Consider the following 23,763-nt stretch of genomic DNA (forward strand, 5'->3'; position numbering starts at 1 on the left):
GCAGCTTTAAAGACAATTTCTGATTGAGCCGACATCTGCAGTGACTATTGTGAATACGATCTCTGCAAACACGGGAACGTTGCCTTTAAAAGCCACATTGTTGAGAACCCGCGATCAGATTTAATCCCGTAAAGTATATAGCTCTTACAGTGAAGTTTTTGTAATATTGCCCAGTTGCTAATTAAGACCGTGAAGCAACAAGACAATCGCTAGATTTGAGGGGCGTCGGCTGCTTCTGACAGAGAGGATGGAAAAAAGAAGAGGAAGAGGGAGGAGTTGGAGAGAGAGGAAGATGAAGAAGAGGAAGATAGAGGGAGGAGGGAGGAAGATGGGGGAGAGGGAGGATGAGCTGTCTGTATATTCGGCTAGTATATTCTAGTAGTCAACAACAACAGCAGCTGGTAGTCATGACACATCTTCTGAACTGGTACAGTCATACAGACAGAGACGTAGGCCTACTTAGGGCTAGAGTGGAGGCTGCTGAGGGGAAGACGGCTCATAATAATGGCTGGAACGAAGCGAATGGAATGCCATCAAACACATGGAAACCATGGAAACCATGTGTTTGATGTATTTGATACCATTCCATTTATACCGCTCCAGCCATTACAACTAGCCCATCCTCCCCAATTAAGGTGCAACCAACCTCCTGTGCTAGATTCAATCCGTAGCAAAGAAGATGCTGCGCTACAGCGTGATTCAAATGTAAAGATAAATTTGATTGCGTCGATGTAAGCATACTGTATACGTTAACACTCGGCTCCCTACGCAGGGCGGCAGGTAGCCTTGTGGTTAGAACATTCGACTAGTAACCAAAAGGTTGAAAGATCGAATCCCCGAGCTGACAAGGTAAAAATCTGTCGTTCTGCCCCTGAACAAGGCAGTTTACCCACTGTTCCTCGGCCGTCATAAAAATTTGTTCTTAACTGACCTGCCTAGTTAAATAAAGGTAAAAAACATAGGTTTACTGTGAATGCAGTCTTTGCAAAATATATTTTTTAAATTTTATTTCACCTTTATTTAACCAGGTAGGCTAGTTGAGAAAAAGTTCTAATTTGCAACTGCGACCTGGCCAAGATTAAGCAAAGCAGTTCGACACATACAACAACACAGAGTTACACATGGAATAAACAAACATACAATCAAAAATACAGTAGAAAAATCTATATACAGCATGTGCAAATGAGGTAGGATAAGAGAGGTAAGGCAATAAATAGGCCATGGTGGCGAAGTAATTACAATATAGCAATTATATTATATAAAAAAAGTATTGAGAGAAAAATATTCTAAAAGATTAGTCAACAAACAGGTGAATAGACCAGGCCCATCACAACACAGCTCTACTAGACCAGGCCCATCACAACACAGCTCTACTAGACCAGGCCCATCACAACACAGCTCTACTAGACCAGGCCCATCACAACACAGCTCTACTAGACCAGGCCCATCACAACACAGCTCTACTAGACCAGGCTCATCACAACACAGCTCTACTAGACCTGGCCCATCACAACACAGCTCTACTGGACCTGGCCCATCACAACACAGCTCTACTGGACCTGGCCCATCACAACACAGCTCTGACCACTACTCCAGGGTCGGACAGAACACTGTCCTTCAGAGAAGTACACCACATGATGCAGTCCACACCATGTATCATTCAGATCATCAGCCTACATATGCTGAGGTAACCTCTGGCAAAAGACACCTAGAACAGTCAGAGATAGGAGAGGTGCGCCAACTACTGCAACTAATATGCAGATTACTGAGCTAGACAGACCCTTTAATTCACAGGCACGCACGCACGCACGCGCACACACGCACGCACGCGCACACACACACACACACACACAGGGTTGCAGATTGCATTGTACTTATTTTTTGTGCAGTCTTATTAATTTGTTTACAACTATTCTTAATTTTATTGGCACCGGTATAATAATAATAATTATATGTAATGGTGTGTGTGTGTGTGTGTGTATGTGTGTGTGTGTGTGTGTGTGTGTGTGTGTGTGTGTGTGCGTGTGTGTGTGTGTGCGTGCGTGTGTGTGTGTGTGTGTGTGTGTGTGTGTGTGTGTGTGTGTGTGTGTGTGTGTGTGTGTGTGTGTGTGTGTGTATGTATGTGTGTGTATGTATGTGTGTATATGTATATATATATATATATATATATATATATATATATATATATATATATATATATATATTATTTTTTGTTTTTTTTCAATGTACTTTACTCAAACCAGTGAATATCACTTATTATAAATGAGATCACGGGGCCGAGACTCAGGTGGAATCATCATTTGGCATAAGCAGGACTTGGCACTGAATGAAATGAAAAAAGGTACCAGTCACATTTGGCTAAAACTTAACAAAGGTACAATCTATTGTGATAATGACGTGTACATATGTGCAGCTTATGCTCCTCCTTCAGATTCATCATATTATGATGATCAGTTTTTTGACAATCTCCATACAGAAATCATTACATTTCAGGCAGAGGGTAAAGTGCTTCTTTGTGGAGATTTCAATGCAAGAACAGGTTCTGAGCCTGACTACACTGATGCGGGAGGTAACCACCACATATTTGGTCACCCCTCCTTGTACAGTAGCCCTATTATAAATAATAGAAACAGTCCTGACCAAATACTGAACAAAAATGGGAAGGAGTTAGTGCATCTCTGTCGAGCCTTAGGCCTGTACATGCTTAATGGTAGAATCAGAGGGGACTCTTTAGGTCAGTTTACTTACTGCTCAGCTCTTGGGACAAGTGTAGTCGATTATGCCATCACGGACATTGACCCCTCCTCCATTAGTGCATTCACTGTCAGACCACAGACACCATTGTCAGATCACAGTCAGATCAACGTGTTTTTGAAGAAATTAACCGGCAATATTCATTCAAAAAAACTGCCCAATAAACTCTACAACATAAACCAATCGTACAGATGGGCTCCAAACAGTGCAGAGAGATTCATTGAAACATTGAACTCAAATGAAATGATGAACTCTATACAGTTTTTCAATAACTCACAATACCAAAACAATAAAGATGGTGTCAATTCGGCTACTCTAAACATCAACTGCATATTCCAAAAAGCAGCATCGAAAGCAAATTTGAGAAAACCAAAGAAATGCAACATCAGAAACAAAAAACAAAATGTTTCTGACAAATGGTTTGATAATGAATGTAAAACAATTAGAAAACACCTAAGACAAATGTCAAACAAAAAACAGCAAAACAACCCAGAGCTACGATATGAATACTTTGAAACTCTGAAACAGTATAAACATACACTGAAACGCAAGAAACTGAATTATACCAACAAGACACTTGATGAAATTGAAAACGCAATTGACCAAAATCAGTTCTGGGACATGTGGAACAATTTAAGCACAACAAAGCCACAAGAATTAGCCATACAAGATGTAGGAATTTGGAAAACTTATTTTGATAATCTATACAAAAACATCCCACAAAAAGACTTAAAACAGAACCAATTAGAAATTAAAGAAAAATTGAACATCCTTGAATCAGTCATTAAAAACAACCAAAATCCATTAGATTACCCAATAACCCAACAAGAACTAAATGAAAAGCTCAAATCTATTAAATCAAAGAAGGCTTGTGGTCTAGACAACATCAGAAATGAAATGCTGAAAAACAGCACACCTGAGTTGCAAAATGCTGTGCTTAAATTGTTCAACATGGTTTTAACTTCTGGCTGCTTCCCTGATGTCTGGAACCAGGGGCTCATCTCCCCTATCCACAAAAGTGGAGACAAATCAGACCCCAATAATTACAGGGGAATTTGTGTAAACAGTAACTTGGGAAAGGTTTTCTGTAGCATTTTGAATTCAAGAATTCAAACCTTTCTTCAAGAAAAAAATGTAATAACTAAATGTCAAATTGGCTTTCTCCCTAACCATCGCACTACTGACCATATATACACCTTACACACACTAATTAATAAACACGTCCACCAAAAAAAAGAGGGCAAAATATTTGCTTGCTTTATTGACTTTAAAAAAGCATTTGACTCTATTTGGCACGAAGGGCTATTCTACAAAATTCTCCAAAGTGGGCTTGGTGGTAAGGTGTATGACTTAATAACATGTATGTACACAGAAAACAAGTGTGCAATAAAAATCAAAAACCAAAGAACAGAATTCTTTTCACAATGTCGAGGTGTGAGACAAGGCTGTAGTTTGAGTCCAAATCTTTTCAACATTTATATCAATGAATTAGCAGACATGTTGGACCATTCTCCAGCCCCAGGACTCACACTATTTGACACAGAGGTGAAATACCTGCTATATGCTGATGACTTGGTACTTCTATCACCAACCAAAGAAGGTCTTCAACAGAACATTAATATTCTAGAGTAATATTGCCATAATTGGGCCCTGGCAGTAAATTTCCCAAAAACTAAAATCATGATTTTCCAAAAACAAAACAGATGTCAGAAACACAAATATAAATTCACCCTGAACAACACCATCATTGAACACACAAAAAATTACACCTACCTTGGTCTGACCATATCTGCATCGGGAAACTTTAATAGGGCAGTGAATGCACTCAAAGAAAAAGCCCGCAGAGCACTGTATGCAATAAAAATGAAATTATTCAAAATCAACATCCCAATTAGAATTTGGACCAAAATATTTGACAGTGTAATCCTACCAATAGCTCTTTACGGAAGTGAGGTTTGGGGGCCACTCAATAAACTGGACTTTAAAATGTGGGACAAACATCCAATTGAAGCCCTACATGCAGAATTCTGTCGGAAAATCCTACAAGTCCAGAGAAATACACCAACTAATGCATGTAGGGCAGAATTGGGCCGCTTTCCAGTAATAATGAAAATACAGAAAAGATCATTAAAATTTTGGCTACATCTAAATTCAAGTCCAAATTCGAGTCTGCAATTTAAAGCACTTCAAACCCAAGAGCTGAGCCCAGAAACGAGCCCTCTCAGTCAGCTGGTGTTGGACCTCACCAACCAATCTGACACCAGCACTGCTTCAAAAGAAAGAATTCCAATAAACAAAATCATGAACCAATCAAAGGACTCATATATACAACATTGGAAAAACGAAACAAAATCCCAAAGCCGACTAAATTGCTATCTGACCCTAAACAGAGAATATGAATTGGCTGAATATCTCTACTCTGTCAGAGATACGAAGCAGAGACAGATCCTTACCAAGTACGGTACAGGCTGAGTGACCACCGATTGGCAATAGAAACCGGCAGACATAAAAAGACATGGCTACCCAAAGAGGAGCGTGTATGTGGTCACTGCACGACAGGGGAGGTAGAAACAGAGATGCACTTTCTCCTTTACTGTGATAAATATTCCTCACCAAGAGATTCATTATTCACAGAAATGACTACATTTATTCAAAATTTTAACTTATTAAACCCAGAGGAAAAACTAAAAATACTCATGGGCGAAGGAGCAATGGCTCCTCTTGCAGCCAAATATGTATTTGCCTGCCATAGCCTGAGGGACACTGAATAATAACATCTGCATAGTAAGCAGTAACTTACTTATTATTACTATTATTGTTATTACTGTTATTGTTATTACTATAATTATTGTTGTTTATCATTCCAAGTAGTAATGGTATGGGTGGTAATGGTAATGATAGCAGTTTAATGATGGTGGTGGTGGTGGTAGTGGTAATGATGATAGTAGTTGTAGTACCGATGTAATGGTGAAGATGACCGTTATTTAGTTATAAGTTAGTTATAGTTTCATTTTTTTATTACATTACATTCGATTATTGACTGTTACCATTTTATTGTTACTATTTTTTATATTTAATTTTGTATTATTATTTACTGCCATTCTATATTATTATTTGTAATTGTTTATAATTTTATTACAATGTATATTGTATACATTGTTGCTTTGGCAATATTGACACAATGTTTTTCATGCCAATAAAGCAGCTTGAATTTGAATTTGAATTTGAGAGAACAGACAGCAGAGAGATAGAGAGGGAGAACAGACAGTAGAGAGAGATAGAGAGAGAGAACAGACAGCAGAGAGAGATAGAGAGAGAGAACAGACAGCAGAGAGATATAGAGAGAGAACAGACAGCAGAGAGAGATAGAGAGAGAGAACAGACAGCAGAGAGAGAGAGAGAGAGAGAGAACAGACAGCAGAGAGATAGAGAGGGAGAACAGACAGCAGAGAGAGAGATAGAGAGAGAGAACAGACAGCAGAGAGATATAGAGAGAGAACAGACAGCAGAGAGAGATAGAGAGAGAACAGACAGCAGACAGCAGAGAGAGATAGAGAGAGAGAACAGACAGCAGAGAGATAGAGAGAGAGAGAACAGACAGCAGAGAGAGAGAGAGAGAACAGACAGCAGAGAGATAGAGAGGGAGAACAGACAGTAGAGAGAGATAGAGAGAGAGAACAGACAGTAGAGAGAGATAGAGAGAGAACAGACAGCAGAGAGATAGAGAGAAACAGACAGCAGAGCGATATAGAGAGAGAACAGACAGCAGAGATAGATGGAGAGAGAGAACAGACAGCAGAGAGAGATAGAGAGAGAGAACAGACAGCAGAGAGAGATAGAGAGAGAGAACAGACAGCAGAGAGAGATAGAGAGAGAGAACAGACAGCAGATAGAGATAGAGAGAGAATAGCAGAATACCTGACCACTGTGACTGACCCAAACTTAAGGAAAGCTTTGACTATGTACAGACTCAGTGAGCATAGCCTTGCTATTGAGAAAGGCCGCCGTAGGCAGACATGGCTCTCAAGAGAAGACATGCTATGTGCTCACTGCCCACAAAATGAGGTGGAAACTGAGCTGCACTTCCTAACCTCCTGCCCAATGTATGACCATATTAGAGAGACATATTTCCCTCAGATCACACAGATCCACAAAGAATTTGAAAACAAATCCAATTTTGATAAACTCCCATATCTATTGGGTGAAATACCACAGTGTGCCATCACAGCAGCAACATCTGTGACCTGTTGCCACAAGAAAAGGGCAACCAGTGAAGAACAAACACCATTGTAAATACAACCCATAGTTATGCTTATTTATTTTCCCTTGTGTACTTTAACCATTTGTACATTGTTACAACACTGTATATATATAATATGACATTTGTAATGTCTTTATTGTTTTGAAACTTCTGTATGTGTAATGTTTACTGTTCATTTTTATTGTTTATTTCACTTTTGTATATTATCTACCTCACTTGCTTTGGCAATGTTAACACATGTTTCCCATGCCAATAAAGCCCCTTGAATTGAATTGAATTAAACACTGGAATGGTAGGATGTACAGAAGATGAATGTGCAAGTAGAGATACTGGGTTGCAAAGGAGCAAGTTAAATAAATAAATAAATACACTATGGGAATGAGGTAGATTGGATGGGCTAATTACAGATGAGCTATGTACATGTGCAGTGATCTGTGAGCTGCTCTGACAGCTGATGCTTAAAGCTAGTGAGGGAGGTAAGAGTCTCCAGCTTCAGAGATTTTTGCAGTTCGTTCCAGTCATTGGCAGCAGAGAACTGGAAGGAGAGGCGGCCAAAGGAGGAATTGGCTTTGGGGGTGACCAGTGAGATATACCTGCTGGAGTGCGTGCTACGGGTGGGTGCTGCTATGGTGACCAGTGAGCTGAGATAAGGCAGGGCTTTACCTAGCAGAGACTTGTACATGACCTGGAGCCAGTGGGTTTGGCGACGAGTATGAAGCGATGGCCAGCCAACAAGAGCGTACCGGTCGCAGTGGTGGGTAATATATGGGGCTTTGGTGACAAAACGGATGGCACTGTGATAGACTACATCCAGTTTGTTGAGTAGAGTGTTGGAGGCAATTTTATAGATGACATCACCAAAGTCGAGGATCGGTATGATGGTCAGTTTTACGAGGGTATGTTTGGCTGCATGAGTGAAGGATGCTTTGTTGCGAAATAGGAAGCCAATTCTAGATTTAATTTTGGATTGGAGATGCTTAATGTGAGTCTGGAAGGAGAGTTGACAGTCTAGCCAGACACCTAGGTATTTGTAGTTGTCCATATATTCTAAGTCAGAACCGTCCAGAGTAGTGTTGGCAGTGTGTTGGCAGTGATCGGTTGAAGAGCATGCACTTAGTTTTACTTGCATTTAAGAGCAGTTGGAGGCCACGGAAGGAGAGTTGTATGGCATTGAAGCTCGTCTGGAGGTTAGTTAACACAGTGTCCAAAGAAGGGCCAGAAGTATACAGAATGGTGTCGTCTGCATAGAGGTGGATTAGAGAATCACCAGCAGCGAGAGCGACATCATTGATGTATACAGAGAAGAGTCAGCCCAAGAATTGAACCCTGTGGCACCCCCATAGGGACTGCAAGAGGTCCGGACAACAGGCCCTCGGATTTGACACACTGAACTCTATCAGAGAAGTAGTTGGTAAACCAGGCGAGGAAATCTTTTGAGAAATCAAGGCTGTTGAGTCTGCCCAATAAGAATGTGGTGATTGACAGAGTCGAAAGCCTTGGCCAGGTCAATGAATACGGCTGCACAGTAATGTCTCTTATCGATGGCGGTTATGATATCGTTTAGGACCTTGAGCGTGGCTGAGGTGCACCCATGACCAGCTCTGAAACCAGATTGCATAGCGGAGAAGGTACGGTGGGATTCGAAGTGGTCGGTAATCTGTTTGTTGACTTGGCTTTCGAAGACCTTAGAAAGGCAGGGTAGGATAGATATTGGTCTGTAGCAATTTAGGTCAAGAGTGTCTCCCCCTTTGAAAAGGAGGATGACCGCTGCAGCTTTCCAATCTTTGGGAATCTCAGACGATATGAAAGAGGTTGAACAGGCTAGTAATAGGGGTTGCAACAATTTCAGCAGATCATTTTAGAAAGAGAGGGTCCAGATTTTCTAGCCCGGCTGATTTGTAGGGGTCCAGGTTTTGCAGTTCTTTAAGAACATCAGCTATCTGGATTTGGGTGAAGGAGAAATGGGGGAGGCTTGGGTGAGTTGCTATGGAGAGTGCAGGGCTGTTGAAAGGTGGAAGCCAGGTGGAAAGCATGGTCAGCCGTAGAAAAATGCTTATTGAAATTCTCAATTATTGTGGATTTATCAGTGGTGACAGTGTTTCCTAGCCTCAGTGCAGTGGGCAGCTGGGAGGAGGTGCTCTTATTCTTGTCACGTCCTGACCATAGTTCTTATGTGTTTTGCTTGTTTTAGTGTTGGTCAGGACGTGAGCTGGGTGGGCATTCTATGTTGTGTGTCTAGTTTGTCTGTTTCTGTGTTCGGCCTAATATGGTTGTCAATCAGAGGCAGCTGTCAATCGTTGTCCCTGATTGAGAATCATATATAGGTGGCTTGTTTTGTGTTGGGAGTTTGTGGGTGGTTGTTTTCTGTCTCTGTGTTTTTTCTGCACCAGATAGGGCTGTTTCGGTTTGCCACGTTTGTTGTAAGTGTTCACAGTATTTCGTCTTGTTAATTAAACATGTTGAACACGAGCTACGCTGCGTCTTGGTCCGGTCCCTGTTACACTCTCTCTTCTCGTGAAGAGAGGGAAGGCTGCCGTTACAATTCTCCATGGACTTTACAGTGTCCCAGAACTTTTTGAGTTTGTGCTACAGGATGCAAATTTCTGCTTGAAAAAGCTAGCCTTAGCTTTCCGAACTGCCTGTGTATATTTGTTCCTGACTTCCCTGAAAAGTTGCATATCACGGGGGCTATTCGATGCTAATGCAGAACGCCACAGGATGTTTTTGTGCTGGTCAAGGGCAGTCCGGTCTGGAGAGAACCAAGGGCTATATCTGTTCCTGGTTCTACATTTTTTGAAAGGGGCATGCTTATTTAAGATGGTGAGGAAGGCACTTTTAAAGAATGACCAGGCATTCTCTACTGACGGGATGAGGTCAATATCTTTCCAGGATACCCGGGCCAGGTCGATTAGAAAGGCCTGCTCGCTGAAGTGTTTTAGGGAGCGTTTGATAGTGATGAGGGGTGGTCTTTTGACCGCAGACCTGTTACGGATGCAGGCAATGAGGCAGTGATCGCTGAGATCTTGATGGAAGACAGCAGAGGTGTATTTGGAGGGCAAGTTGGTTAGGATGATATCTATGAGGGTGACCGTGTTTACGGATTTGGGGTTGTACCTGGTGGGTTCATTGATAATTTGTGTGAGATTGAGGGCATCAAGCTTAGATTGTAGGATGGCCGAGGTGTTAAGCATGTCACAGTTTAGGTCACCTAGCAGCACAAGCTCTGAAGATAGATGGGGGGCAATCAGTTCACATATGGTGTCCAGGGCACAGCTGTGGGAACATTGACCTTACATTTTTATCTCGCTATAGTGTGAATCTTCCGCACTACGGATTGAATCTAGGCCTTCTAGCTACTACCACCAGCAGAACAATGTTTATTATATTTTGAATGTAATGCCAATTCATGCCAGTAGAGAGAATAAGTGATCTGATGACACTAAAGGCAGTTAGTTTATGTACGACAGTACTGCCAGCTGCAGATCATTCTAGGACAGTACTGCCATCTGTAAATCATTCTAGAACAGCACTGCCATCTGTAAATCCTTCTAGGACAGCACTGCCATCTGTAGATCATTCTAGGACATTACTGCCATCTGTAGATCATTCTAGGACATTACTGCCATCTGTAGATCATTCTAGGACATTACTGCCATCTGTAGATCATTCTAGGACAGTACTGCCATTTGTAGATCATTCTAGCACAGTACTGCCATCTGTAGATCATTCTAGGACAGTACTGCCATCTGTAGATCATTCTAGGACATTACTGCCATCTGTAGATCATTCTAGGACAGCACTGGCATCTGTAGATCATTCTAGGACAGCACTGGCATCTGTAGATCATTCTAGGACAGCACTGGCATCTGTAGATCATTCTTGGACATTACTGCCATCTGTAGATCATTCTAGGACATTACTGCCATCTGTAGATCATTCTAGGACAGTACTGCCATCTGTAGATCATTCTAGGACAGTACTGCCATCTGTAGATCATTCTTGGACATTACTGCCATCTGTAGATCATTCTAGGACAGTACTGCCATCTGTAGATCATTCTAGGACAGTACTGCCATCTGTAGATCATTCTTGGACAGCACTGCCATCTGTTGATCATTCTAGGACGGTACTGCCATCTGTAGATCATTCTAGGGCAGTACTACCACCTGTAGATCATTCTAGGACATTACTGCCATCTGTAGATCATTCTAGGATGGTACTGCCATCTGTAGATCATTCTAGGATGGTACTGCCATCTGTAGATCAAGCTTATTTCTCTCAAATGTTGTGCACACATTTGTTTACATCCCTGTTAGTGAGCATTTCTGATTTGCCAGAGAATTGAATGTTAATTTCTCTACCATAAGCCGCCTCCAACGTCATTTTAGAGAATTTGTCAGTACGTCCAACCGGCCTCACATCCGCAGACCACGCCAGCCCAGGACCTCCACATCTGGCTTCTTCACCTGTGGGATCATCTGAGACCAGCCAACCGGATAGCTGATGGAACTGTGGATTTGCATAACCAAATAATTTCTTCACAAACTGTCAGAAACCGTCTCAGGGAAGGTCATCTGCATGCTCGTAGTCCTCACCAGAGTCTTAACCTTACTGCAGTTCGGCGTCGTAAACGACTTCAGTGGGCAAATGCTCACCTTCGATGGCCACTGGAACACTGGAAAAGTGTGCTCTTCACGGAATCGCGGTTTCAACTGTACCGGGAAGATGGCAGACAGTGTTATGGCGTTGTTTTGGAGAACGGTTTGCTGATGTCAACGTTGTGAACAGAGTGCCACATGGTGGCGGTGGGGTTATGGTATGGGCAGGCATAAGCTACAGACAACAAACACAATTTGTATTTTATCAATGGCAATTTTAATGAACAGAGATACCATGACGAGATCCTGAGGCCCATTGTTGTGCCATTCATCCGCCACCACCTCATGTTTCAGTATGATAAAGCACAGCCCCATGTCGCAAGGATCTGCACACAATTCCTGGAAGCTGAAAATGTCCCAGTTCTTCCATGGCCTGCATACTTGCCAGACATGTCACCCATTGAGCATGTTTGGAATGCTCTGGAACGATGTGTATGACAGCAGGTTCCAGTTCCCGCCAATTTCCAGCAACTTCGCACAGCCATTGGGACAACATTCCACAGGTCACAATCAACAGCCTGATCACTTCTATGCGAAGGAGATGTGTCGCGCTGTATGAGGCAAATGGTGGTCACACTAGATACTGACTGGTTTTCTGATCCACGCCCCTACTTTTTTAAAGCTATCTCTGACCAACAGATGCATATCTGTTTTTCCAGTCATGTGAAATTCATAAATTAGGGCCTAATTTATTTATTTAAATTGACTGATTTCCTTAAATGAACTGTGACTCAGTAGTCTTAGAAATCGTTGCATGTTGCATTTCTACTCTCATCAAGTGGAAAAGGCAACATGTAGAGATAGTGTAGATTGGAATTCTTTTCTAAGCACTTTATTTAAAATCAAACTGAATGACGTAGTCCTGTTTTTAAACACTTTATTTAAAATCAAACTGAACGACGTAGTCCTGTTTCTAAACACTTTATTTAAAATCAAACTGAACGACGTAGTCCTGTTTCTAAACACTTTATTTAAAATCAAACTGAACGACGTAGTCCTGTTTTTAAACACTTTATTTAAAATCAAACTGAACGACGTAGTCCTGTTTCTAAACACTTTATTTAAAATCAAACTGAACGACGTAGTCCTGTTTCTAAACACTTTATTTAAAATCAAACTGAACGACGTAGTCCTGTTTTTAAACACTTTATTTAAAATCAAACTGAACGACGTAGTCCTGTTTTTAAACACTTTATTTAAAATCAAACTGAATGACGTAGTCCTGTTTTTAAACACTTTATTTAAAATCAAACTGAACGACGTAGTCCTGTTTTTAAACACTTTATTTAAAATCAAACTGAATGACGTAGTCCTGTTTTTAAACACTTTATTTAAAATCAAACTGAACGACGTAGTCCTGTTTCTAAACACTTTATTTAAAATCAAACTGAACGACGTAGTCCTGTTTTTAAACACTTTATTTAAAATCAAACTGAACGACGTAGTCCTGTTTTTAAACACTTTATTTAAAATCAAACTGAACGACGTAGTCCTGTTTCTAAACACTTTATTTAAAATCAAACTGAACGACGTAGTCCTGTTTTTAAACACTTTATTTAAAATCAAACTGAATGACGTAGTCCTGTTTTTAAACACTTTATTTAAAATCAAACTGAACGACGTAGTGCTGTTTTTAAACACTTTATTTAAAATCAAACTGAACAACGTAGTCCTGTTTTTAAACACTTTATTTAAAATCAAACTGAATGACGTAGTCCTGTTTCTAAACACTTTATTTAAAATCAAACTGAAGGCACACTGTTTGCATAGGTCTCATGGTGGATCGTGAATTTCAACAATCAAGGAAAACCAGATTATTTTATATAAATTAATTTTATGGGCCTGACTATAATTGTGTTGACTATGCTGTCCTGTGCATCACATGTCAAAAGATAACATACTGTATGTAGTTATACAGGAACTAAAACCTTCCAGGTGTCCAAATATCCATTCATCTATTCAGTCAGAAGACCTGAATTTAGCACCAAAAAAACAAGAACAGTACAATTTACAAAAAAATATATAAAAAAACAGTCATAACAAAACAATGTCATTTCCAAATAGTTATTGCTACATTTGAGATGTCTTTCATCTTAGGCATACACATGTAGTAATAATAACATGCATGTTTGTGTCCTTATAATTCCAGTCTATCGTTTATTCACATACTAGAAGCATTAAGCATCATTCAATACATGGCGTTTTCTTAACATAAGATGTTCCCTTTAAGACTCATGCTCTTGTAGAAACAATATACAGTACATCCCCTTTAAACACTAGTCTCTTTGCTCTGAAGCTTTGCAAATAAATAGACCTGAAACAGCATATCAACACATGATACTGTTAACCCATGGTATAAGGTACCATCTACAATAACTAAATCAGTCGATAAAGTCCAGTCTTAAATATTACACATTTACAGGATGCCTGGTTTCAAGTGGTAAGGCAAGACATAGCCTGGCAGCTAGTCTAGTAGCCAGAGATGTTTGTTAATCAGGCAACTCCTTTGTCTTTGTTGTTGGAATGAAATAAAAATACTGAGATGGGCCAACAGAGGCTACCAGGCTAGCATTAGTATAATTCTATAGTAATGGCATCCCTGGACAGATCTGAAACGAACCCTATTCCCTATATAGTGCACTACTTTTAGGGTGCCATTTTGGACTGAGTCCCTGTGTTTCAAGCCGTGGCCCTCCTCTCTCCTTTCCCACAGTGTCATTTTCTTCATAAAGGCTGACGGTGATGTTCCTCTTTGTACAACCTTGGGAAAAGACGCAGCTCACAGAGAGAGAAGAGATTTCCAGTTAGATGTCTCAGTAATCTCACTGAGCTCCGTTGTCCAGTGTTGGTCCTCGTCTCCTCCCTGAGATGTTGTTTTGGGATCTAGAAAAGAAAGTGGAGCGTCATGAAATTGAGTGAAAATAACAGATATTTTTGTAATTAACTGTTCTGTTGCTTTGGAATCTAGAACAGAACAGATGAGTCAAAACTAGTGCACTTTAATAGGAAAAAGGGTGCCATTTGGGACATAGCATAGCAAACACTTTGTGATGTTCTTGAGGTTCTATATTCTGTTCTTACCTGCTGGGTTTCTTCTGTCCACCAGGTGACGACAGATTGGATTTTCCTCTCTGTAACACATCTGATGGTATTTTGGGCTTGGTGAGCGGGCAGGGGGGTGGGGGTCTGTTGGGGGGGTCAGGTCTGTGTGTGTGAGGTGTTGAGTGGGGGTTGGGGGGCAGGATGGCTGGAGGAAGGGGAAGAAGGGGTCCTTTCTGCTGGGCTAGGTAGCTGGGGATGGGAGGTTTAGGCTTGGGCTGTGGCAGGGGCTTGAGAGAGGGTTGGGGCTTGGGCTGAAAGGAGGGTTGGGACTTGGGCTGGAGGGAGGGTTGAGGCTGGGGCTGGGATTGAGGCTGGGGCTGGGGCTGGGGCTGGGGCTGGGGCTGGGGCTGGGGCTGGGGCTGAGATTGGGGCTGGGATTGAGCCTGGGCTTGAGGCTGGGGCTGGGATTGAGCCTGGGCTTGAGGCTGGGGCTGGGATTGAGACTGGGGCTGGGATTGAGGCTGGGGCTGGGATACAGCCTGTCTCTGCTGGGCTGCGTAAGCAGGTATAGGAGGGGGTTTCACAGTCGGATGGAAGATAGCGTGCCTGGTCCTGGTGGAGGGGCTGGGGCGAGGACTGGACTGACGCTGTGGAGGACAAACACAAGCACTCACAGCACTACTGTCAGAACAGGTTGTTAATTATTATTTTGTTATTTACCTGTCAAGAGTAAGCTTTTTAGCATTGATTTTACTGTACATACAATGTACTTTGGTGTAACGTGAATGAACAGATCCCCTCACCAGTCTGTTTGAGCCCTGTCTCTTCAGTAGGAAGGCAGGGTTGGCATGGCCGTTGGCATGGCTGTTGTCAAGGTGACTGTTGGCATGATTGTTGACAAGGTGACAGTTGGCAAGACTGTTCACAAGGTGACCGTTTTCAAGACTGTTGGCTTGTAGATGTTTGGCTTCAGCAGGGACTGGCCAACTGACTGGACAACTAAGGAGTCAAACACAGTGTTTTTCATTCTAGAAGTTAAATCTGAGATGTTGATTACTGTGAAATGTCTATGGTGCATATTTTCCTTGAATAAAATAAGATAAATTCAAACAGTTGAAGATGTGAAAACAACTGAAATACTGAGTTACACACATTGTCTTGGGTGGTGGGACCGAGGTCTTCAGAGGAAGGTTTTTATGGAGTTTATGGCTGTAGCAGCACCACAGTCCCACAGCAGCCAATAGGACAAAGAGAACCATGGGGAGGAGCAACAGGACAGGAAGTAGACTGCCTAGAAACACAAACAACATCAACAACAAAGGTCAGATCAAACATTAACCTGGAAGATAGGACTTGAAAACCAAGAATCAAATATATGTGGTTTAACCTAGTAGTCTTTTGCAACACCACATCAGTTATTAGATTTAATCAGTTATTTGACTGACTGAATCATTATTTGAGTGACTGGTTGGTTGATAACATACTGTGGTTGATGACAGGTCCACTGTCGACACTCCCTCCTGTCCCCTCCTGGTCACACAGGGGAGGAGCCCAGCCTGAGTCACAGTGGCAGTGGTGGTTGTTGTTACACAACTAGAGGGAGAGAGAGAGAGAGAGAGAAAGGAGAGAGGAGAGGGAGAGAAGGAGGGAGAGAGAGAGACAGAGAGAGAGAGGAGAGAAAGGAGAGAGAGAGAGAGAGACTTTCAACACTGACAACCTGTCAATATTCCTCCTACTCCATATGAAAAACCCCTGAGTCCATAACCTCAGACCCAGCACCTTCCCTTATTCTGCAGTAGCCCATACGCCTACCTACCCCTCCCACATCACTCCCATACCCTTCCCCTATCACACACCCAGCCCCTCCCATACCCCATGGCCATGGCACTTGGCATTGCACTCATCCGCCCTCAGGAAAGACGCGTTGCGGCACTCTCCACCGAAACAGATCTGTTACAGAGAGAGAGAAAGGAGAAGGATAAGAGAGAAATGAGAGGGATGAGAGAGCGAGAAAGAGAGAAAGAGAGAGAGAGAGAGAAAGGAGAGGGATAAGAGAGCGAGTGAGCGAGAAAGAGAGAGAGTCATTATCATAAGTAGATAGTCCAGTAAATGGCATCCTGCCACAACAGAGAGCTCATAGAGTACTAAAAGATACACAGCGCTCACGCACACACGCACACACGCACGCACACACACACACCACACCCTCCACCCACACTACCCCCACTCCTCCTCTCCCCTCCTCACCGAGTCCTCTCCACACTTGGTCCCGGTCATGACCAGTCCTGGGTCCAGTGTGTCCCCCTGTTCCTCGTCCCCTTGGCCTGGTCGGTAAACGTGTGTCCCCCTACAGAGGACCTTCTTGCCTCCCACCCGGACCGTGGTGTCGATGGGAACAGCGTTAGTCTCCAGGGGCTTGGAGGCTGAACTCACACACTGGATCTTACCACATCTAGCATCCCTAAAGCAACGGACCGGTCACATGGATTCAGACATGTAGGGATTGTTTTGTAGGTGTGAAAGAAATGTTAGTTCAAGGAAGAGACTCTTCTATACAAAGGATCACACATTTGGTGCCGACTGTGTGACTCCTCACCTGTCCCTGCATCCTTTGTATTTCCCCAACAGGTCTTTGCCACAGTTCCCAAAGGTGTCTCCTGCCTCGTTCACCTTCTTAAAGCACAGGTCTAGAGCAGGACGGCCATCTAGAGAGGACAGAACACACACAGTGTTATATGACCTCCTGCAAGCACACAAATGTTCCTGTGGTCAGGTAAAGCCTGTCCTGTGAAGACCTGTGATAGTGAAAACAGAAATAACACCAGAGCCCAGTCCAGTAACAAGCCCTAATCCTTCTCCCTTGAAGCCAATTTGAAGGACCCAGATAGGTGTGAGCAATATTGTCGAAGCCGCAGACCAGACAGTGGATTTCAATAGGGGAGCGTTACATTGAAAAGTGCTATAAAAGCAATCCATTACTTTATAACAGCATGCAATAACATGCCTACTAACTCCGCCCCAGAATGATTGATAGGTACTAACCCCGCCCCCAGAGTGATTGACACTGCTGCTCCAGGGTGAGACACATGCCGGTGTAGCAGTAGGCCCGCCCCCCATCACAGGAAGTACCATCCACCAGGTATAAGTTAGAAGGACAAGACTCCGCCTTCCCATCACAGTACTCGGGTAGATCACATGACCCTGATGGAGTACGACACAACACACCTGGACTCTTCAACTAGAGAGAGAGAGAGAGAGAGAGAGAGAGAGAGAGAGAGGGAGAGAGAGAGAGAGAGAGAGAGAGAGAGAGAGAGAGAGAGAGAGAGAGAAGAGGACTATTAAACGATCCAACACACCTCGACTCTTCAACTAGAGAGAGAGAGAGAGAGATAGAGAGAGAGATAGAGAGAGAGGGAGGGAGGAAGGGAGGGGGGGGAGGAGGAAGCATAGAGAGAGAGAGGAAGGGAGGGAGGGAGGGAAGGATAGAGAGAGAGAGAGAGAGAAGGGGACTATTAAACGATCCAACACACCTCGACTCTTCAACTAAATAGAGAGAGAGAGAGAGCGCGAGAGAGAAGGAAGAGACAGAGAGAGAGAGAGAGAGGGTGGGGGATAGAGAGAGAGAGTACGAGAGAGAGAGAGAGAGAGAGAGTGGACAACCAGAAAGCGAGAGAGAGAGAGAGAGAGAAAGATAGAAAGAGAGAGAGAGAGAAAGAGAGAGAGAGAGGACAACCAGAAAGAGAGAGAGAGAGAGAGAAAGATAGAAAGAGAGCGAGAGAGAGAGGACAACCAGAAAGAGAGAGAGAAAGAGGACAGTGTACAGTACCTTACAGTTGTCACAGCAGACTCCGTGGGCACATTCTGCTCCAGCCTTCAGAGTACAATTGTTGGCATTACAGCAGGGACTGGAACACTCCTGCAGAGAGAGGATGATTAATCAGTATATATATATATACACACACACCAGTGGAGGCTCTTCAGAGGAGGAAGGGGAGGACCATCCTCCTCAGTGAATTTCATTTTTTTAAAATTGTAAAACATTGAAAAAGTTACCGTTTTAAGATAAAACTATACAAAATATATTCACATCACCAAATAATTGATTAAAACACACTTATTATCTTATTCACTTATTTAGCTAGCAAATGCAGCTGGCTAGTTTAGTAACTCAAACACCTGGCTCAAACAGAGGTATGCTATGTTAGCAAGCTGGCTATGGCTATCCAACACAACACTGGAACTCTTCCAATTCAAGGTAAGCTTTTGGTTTTATTAATTTATTGCCACTGTGGCTCACGGATGTAACTGCTTACTGACTGTACACTGTAACGTTACTGCATGATTGTAGCCGGTTTACCAATGAATTAGTTATATTAGCTATGTTGACTAGGATGTTACTTTAGCTAATATGGGGACAACGATGTAGGCTGTGTGTAGCGGTTATGACATGGTTTGGCTTGGAAAGTTTTTTTCCCTGGTCACAAACAGCTGATGTGTTGTTCATTGAAGTCCACAAACAAAGGGAAACGGTGTGAGGAGGAGAGTGCATAGAGGCGAGAAGGAATACAACATGGCTGCTATGAAAGTGAACTGTTTTTATGCGTGATCACTGTTGTGTTCATTGCGCCGATTCTGTTGACAAACGTTTCTTAAACAGAGCTAAAAATACCTGAATTTGTCAAATAAAAACTCTCGTTTGCAAATGTTGGACTAATGATCACACCATAGATAAGCTACATGCAGTTAAGAGTGTGCAAGGCGGTATTGAATGTGTCACTGTCTGTCATCTCTCATTGTCTTTCTCTCGACCTAAGTGCACCTACTTTGTAAACTTTCATTCATAGGCTAGGTTTCAGCAACCTCATGATTGATATAGGGAAAATGTGAATATCATGTAGTAGTCTAAACCTATCGATGTTATATTGAACTGGGTGAATGGAATATGAATGACAGTCATCCAACATGCTGTAATAGAAGTAAGGCCATGTCAATGGCGGCACTGACCATCACTGACACACACACACCCCATACACACGCACACTTCCCCCCCTCACCTTCTCGTCTCCACAGTCACACTCCTCTCCATCCTCCAGGTAGCCGTTCCCACAGCGCTGTCCCCCGTACATGGCTCTGGTGTTGGGGAGGTTGAACAGACACTTTCCCCCTCCGGAGCTCAGGTACCTGCTCAGCTCCCGCTGGTTACAGCCATTAAACACACGCGGGAACGGGTGGCTGCGACACACACACCAGGAGTGTATTCAGTAAGGTGCAACGCATTGCAGATAGAAATGCCATCAATAGGTGAATGCACCAATTTGTAAGTCGCTCTGGATAAGAGCGTCTGCTAAATGACTTAAATGTAAATGTAAATGTAATAGACTTTACATTATTCCTTCTACTCTACGTGTCAGAGAGGAAATTCTGCTCTAAGTAATATATTTCTATACAGACATTACTTTTCCACTACATTTTGTGTCCCGGGAATGTCTTTTACAAAGCAGGATCAATCATTATATCATTATTTAACCTTTATTTATACAGGTTTATTCTCATTAAGATAAAATATCTTTAATAAGAAAGATATTTTCAACATAGATAGATTCTCTCACCCAGTGGCAGCAGCCATGATGCAGCCGCCATCATCAGCCTTGGCCTGGCAGCACCCAGGGCTGTCATGGCTCATGCCAAAGTTATGCCCCATCTCGTGAGCCATGGTCGCTGCCACGCCCACAGCACTGTCAGAGTGGTCCTGCAGGGGGGTAGAGGTCAGGGGGTAGAGGTCAATGGTTAGAGGTGGATTCCCGTATTGAAAGTCAAAGGGACATACATCTCATGTTAGCTTGGTTCTAGATCTATGTGTGCTATTATAAATACATCACAACTTTATTACAACTTTAGAGAAATCTTACTGAGTTGATTCCCCCTGACTGGTACTCTGAACACATGGCTCTGAGAGGGGCCAGCCCAATGGTGGTGCCCTGAAATGCCACGCCCCTGGGGAAACAAAAAACACAGCTGTGTAGTTCCACTGAATGGTCTTAATGGAAGGAAAGAGAGATGGATTGAGATTAAAGAGATCTAGAGTACAGTAAGGAGTGTGTCACACTAACGTGATGAGTTGAGCGTTGTCGTTAGGTAGTGTGTGTAGCTGTTTGCGTCTCCAGGCCAGGAACGCTCCCAAGGTACTGTAGGGGTTACCAGACACACTGATCCTGTCCTGATCAGACCACACCTCCAGACCGATCACTGCCACACGAATACTTAGAGACTTGTAGTACTGCACAAACACACACACACACACACACACACACACACACACACACACACACACACACACACACACACACACACACACACACACACACACACACACACACACACACACAGATCATTTGACTAACATTTTTTATTAATTATTTTATTTCAACTTTATTTAACCAGGTAGGCAAGTTGAGAACAAGTTCTCATTTACCAAGATAAAGCAAAGCAGTGCGACACAGAGTTACACATAAACAAACGCACAGTTAATAACACTATACACAGTGTGTGCAAATGTAGTAAGATTAGGGAGGTAAGGCAATAAAAAGGCCATAGTGGCGAAATAATTACAATTTAGCATTAACACTGGAGTGATAGATGTGCAGATGATGAATGTGCATGTAGAGATACTGGCGTGCAAAAGAGCAAAGAAATAACAATATGGTGATGATGTAGTTGGGTGGGCTATTTACAGATGGGCTGTGTACAGGTGCAGTGATCGGTAAGCTGCTCTGACAGCTGATGATTTAAGTTAGTGAGGGAGATATAAGTCTCCAGCTTCAGTGATTTTTGCAATTCGTTCCAGCCATTGGCAGCAGAGAACTGGAAGAAAAGGCAGTCAAAGGAGGTGTTGGCTTTGAGGATGACCCGTGAAATATACCTGCGGGAGTGCGTGCTGCGGGTGGGTGCTGCTATAGTGACCAGTAAGCTTAGATAAGGCGGGGCTTTACCTAGAAAATACTTAAAGATGACCTGGAGCCAGTGGGTTTGGCAACGAACATGTAGCGAGGGACAGCCAACGAGAGCATACAGGTCGCAGTGGTGGGTAGTATATGGGGATTTGGTGACAAAATGGATAGCACTGTGATAGACTGCATCCAATTTGCTGAGTAGAGTGTTGGAGGCTATTTTGTAAATGACATCGCTGAAGTCTAGGATCGGTAGGATAGTCAGTTTTACGAGGGTATGTTTGGCAGCATGAGTGAAGGAGGCTTTGTTGCGAAAAAGGAAGCCGATTATAGATTTAATTTTGGATTGGAGATGCTTAATGTGAGTCTGGAAGGAGAGTTTACAGTCTAACCAGACACCTAGGTATTTGTAGTTGTCCACATATTCTAAGTCAGAACCGTCCAGAGTAGTGATGCTAGTCGGGCGGGCGGGTGCGGGCAGCGATCGGTTGAAGAGCATGCATTTAGTTTTACTAGCATTTAAGAGCAGTTGGAGGGCACAGAAGAAGTGTTATATGGCATTGAAGCTCGTTTGGAGGTTTGTTAACACAGTGTCCAAAGAAGGGCCAGATATATACAGAATGGTGTCGTCTGCGTAGAGGTGGATCAGAGAATCACCAGCAGCAAGAGCGACATCATTGATATATACAGAGAAAAGAGTCAGCCCGAGAATTGAACCCTGTGGCAATCCCATAGAGACTGCCAGAGGTCCTGACAACAGGCCCTCCGATTTGACACACTGAACTCTATCTGAGAATTAGTTGGTGAACCAGGCGAGGCAGTCATTTGAGAAACCAAGGCTATTAAGTTAGCCAATAAGAATGTGGTGACTGACAGAGTCGAAAGCCTTGGCCGGGTCGATGAATACGGCTGCACAGTACTGTCTTTTATCGATGGCGGTTATGATATCGTTTAGGACCTTGAGCGTGGCTGAGGTGCACCGTGACCAGCTCAGAAACCAGATTGCATAGTGGAGAAGGTACGGTGGGATTAGAAATGCTCGGTGATCTGTTTGTTCACTTGGCTTTCGAAGACTTCAGAAAGGCAAGGATAGATACAGGTCTGTAACAGTTTGGGTCTAGAGTGTCTCCCCCTTTGAAGAGGGGTATGACCGTGGCAGCTTTCCAATCTTTAGGGATCTCAGATGATATGAAAGAGAGGTTGAACAGTCTAGTAATAGGGGTTGCAACAATTGCGGCGGATTATTTTAGAAAGAGAGGGTCCAGATTGTCTAGCCCGGCTGATTTGTAGGGGTCCAGATTTTGCAGCTCTTTCAGAACATCAGCTATTTGGATTTGGGTGAAGGAGAAGCGGGGTGGGGGGTGGGGGGCTTGGGCAAGTTGCTGCGGGGTGCATAGCTGTTGGTCGGGTTAGGGGTAGCCAGGTGTAAAGCATGGCCAGCTGTAGAGAAATGCTTATTGATATTCTCGATTATCATAGATTTATCGGTGGTGACAGCTGGGAGCAGCTGGGAGCAGGTGCTGTTATTCTCCATGGACTTTACAGTGTCCCAAAACGTTTTGGAATTATTGCTACAGGATGCAAATATCTGTTTAAAAAAGCTAGTCCTTGCTTTCCTAACTGACTGTGTATATTGGTTCCTGACTTCCCTGAAAAGTTGCATATCGCGGGGGCTATTCGATGCTGATGCAGTATGCCACATGATGTTTTTGTGCTGGTCAAGGGCAGTCAAGTCTGGAGTGAACCAAGGGCTATATCTGTTCTTAGTTCTACCAGGCAGTGATGGGTACGAGACCCGGCACCTATGAACCAAATGAGAGCCAGACGGAGCTGAGACACGGTACCTTTGGTTATTTGAATTATCTAATGAAAAATTGTTGTCCCCATTTAATTTTCCACAGCCAACAACACGAGTAAACAACAGCAAAATCAGACAACTCCATAGTAGAATAGTTGACCTATTAAATTGCTCAACCTGTCGCATTCTATGAGAGAAACGAATATTCCTCTTGAGGCACATTCAAATTGCAAGAGAAAGAGAGAGAGATATGCATGCTCAGTCATTGTACAACATTCTTAATGCAGTCCAGAGGAAAATACA

The 23,763-nt window shown here is 43.0% G+C and overlaps 1 protein-coding gene across 1 annotated transcript in view; it reads right to left on the bottom strand.

Annotated features, from left to right (window-relative positions):
* Nucleotides 1-15,134: 15,134 nt before the first annotated feature.
* Nucleotides 15,135-23,763, bottom strand: part of LOC120040352 (disintegrin and metalloproteinase domain-containing protein 19-like) — a gene marked incomplete at both ends in the record, with an annotated part of 28,912 nt that continues 20,283 nt past the window's right edge. The window contains 13 exons of the mRNA XM_038985540.1: nucleotides 15,135-15,362; nucleotides 15,519-15,714; nucleotides 15,868-16,006; nucleotides 16,200-16,308; nucleotides 16,588-16,665; nucleotides 16,963-17,176; nucleotides 17,312-17,420; nucleotides 17,758-17,953; nucleotides 18,542-18,631; nucleotides 19,770-19,947; nucleotides 20,325-20,464; nucleotides 20,625-20,709; nucleotides 20,826-20,992. Of these exons, the coding sequence (XP_038841468.1) occupies nucleotides 15,135-15,362; nucleotides 15,519-15,714; nucleotides 15,868-16,006; nucleotides 16,200-16,308; nucleotides 16,588-16,665; nucleotides 16,963-17,176; nucleotides 17,312-17,420; nucleotides 17,758-17,953; nucleotides 18,542-18,631; nucleotides 19,770-19,947; nucleotides 20,325-20,464; nucleotides 20,625-20,709; nucleotides 20,826-20,992 (1,929 nt within the window). The remainder of the gene's footprint in view (nucleotides 15,363-15,518; nucleotides 15,715-15,867; nucleotides 16,007-16,199; nucleotides 16,309-16,587; nucleotides 16,666-16,962; nucleotides 17,177-17,311; nucleotides 17,421-17,757; nucleotides 17,954-18,541; nucleotides 18,632-19,769; nucleotides 19,948-20,324; nucleotides 20,465-20,624; nucleotides 20,710-20,825; nucleotides 20,993-23,763) is intronic.

The sequence above is a fragment of the Salvelinus namaycush genome, unplaced genomic scaffold (assembly GCF_016432855.1).
Source record: "Salvelinus namaycush isolate Seneca unplaced genomic scaffold, SaNama_1.0 Scaffold344, whole genome shotgun sequence".
Classification (NCBI taxonomy): domain Eukaryota; kingdom Metazoa; phylum Chordata; class Actinopteri; order Salmoniformes; family Salmonidae; genus Salvelinus; species Salvelinus namaycush.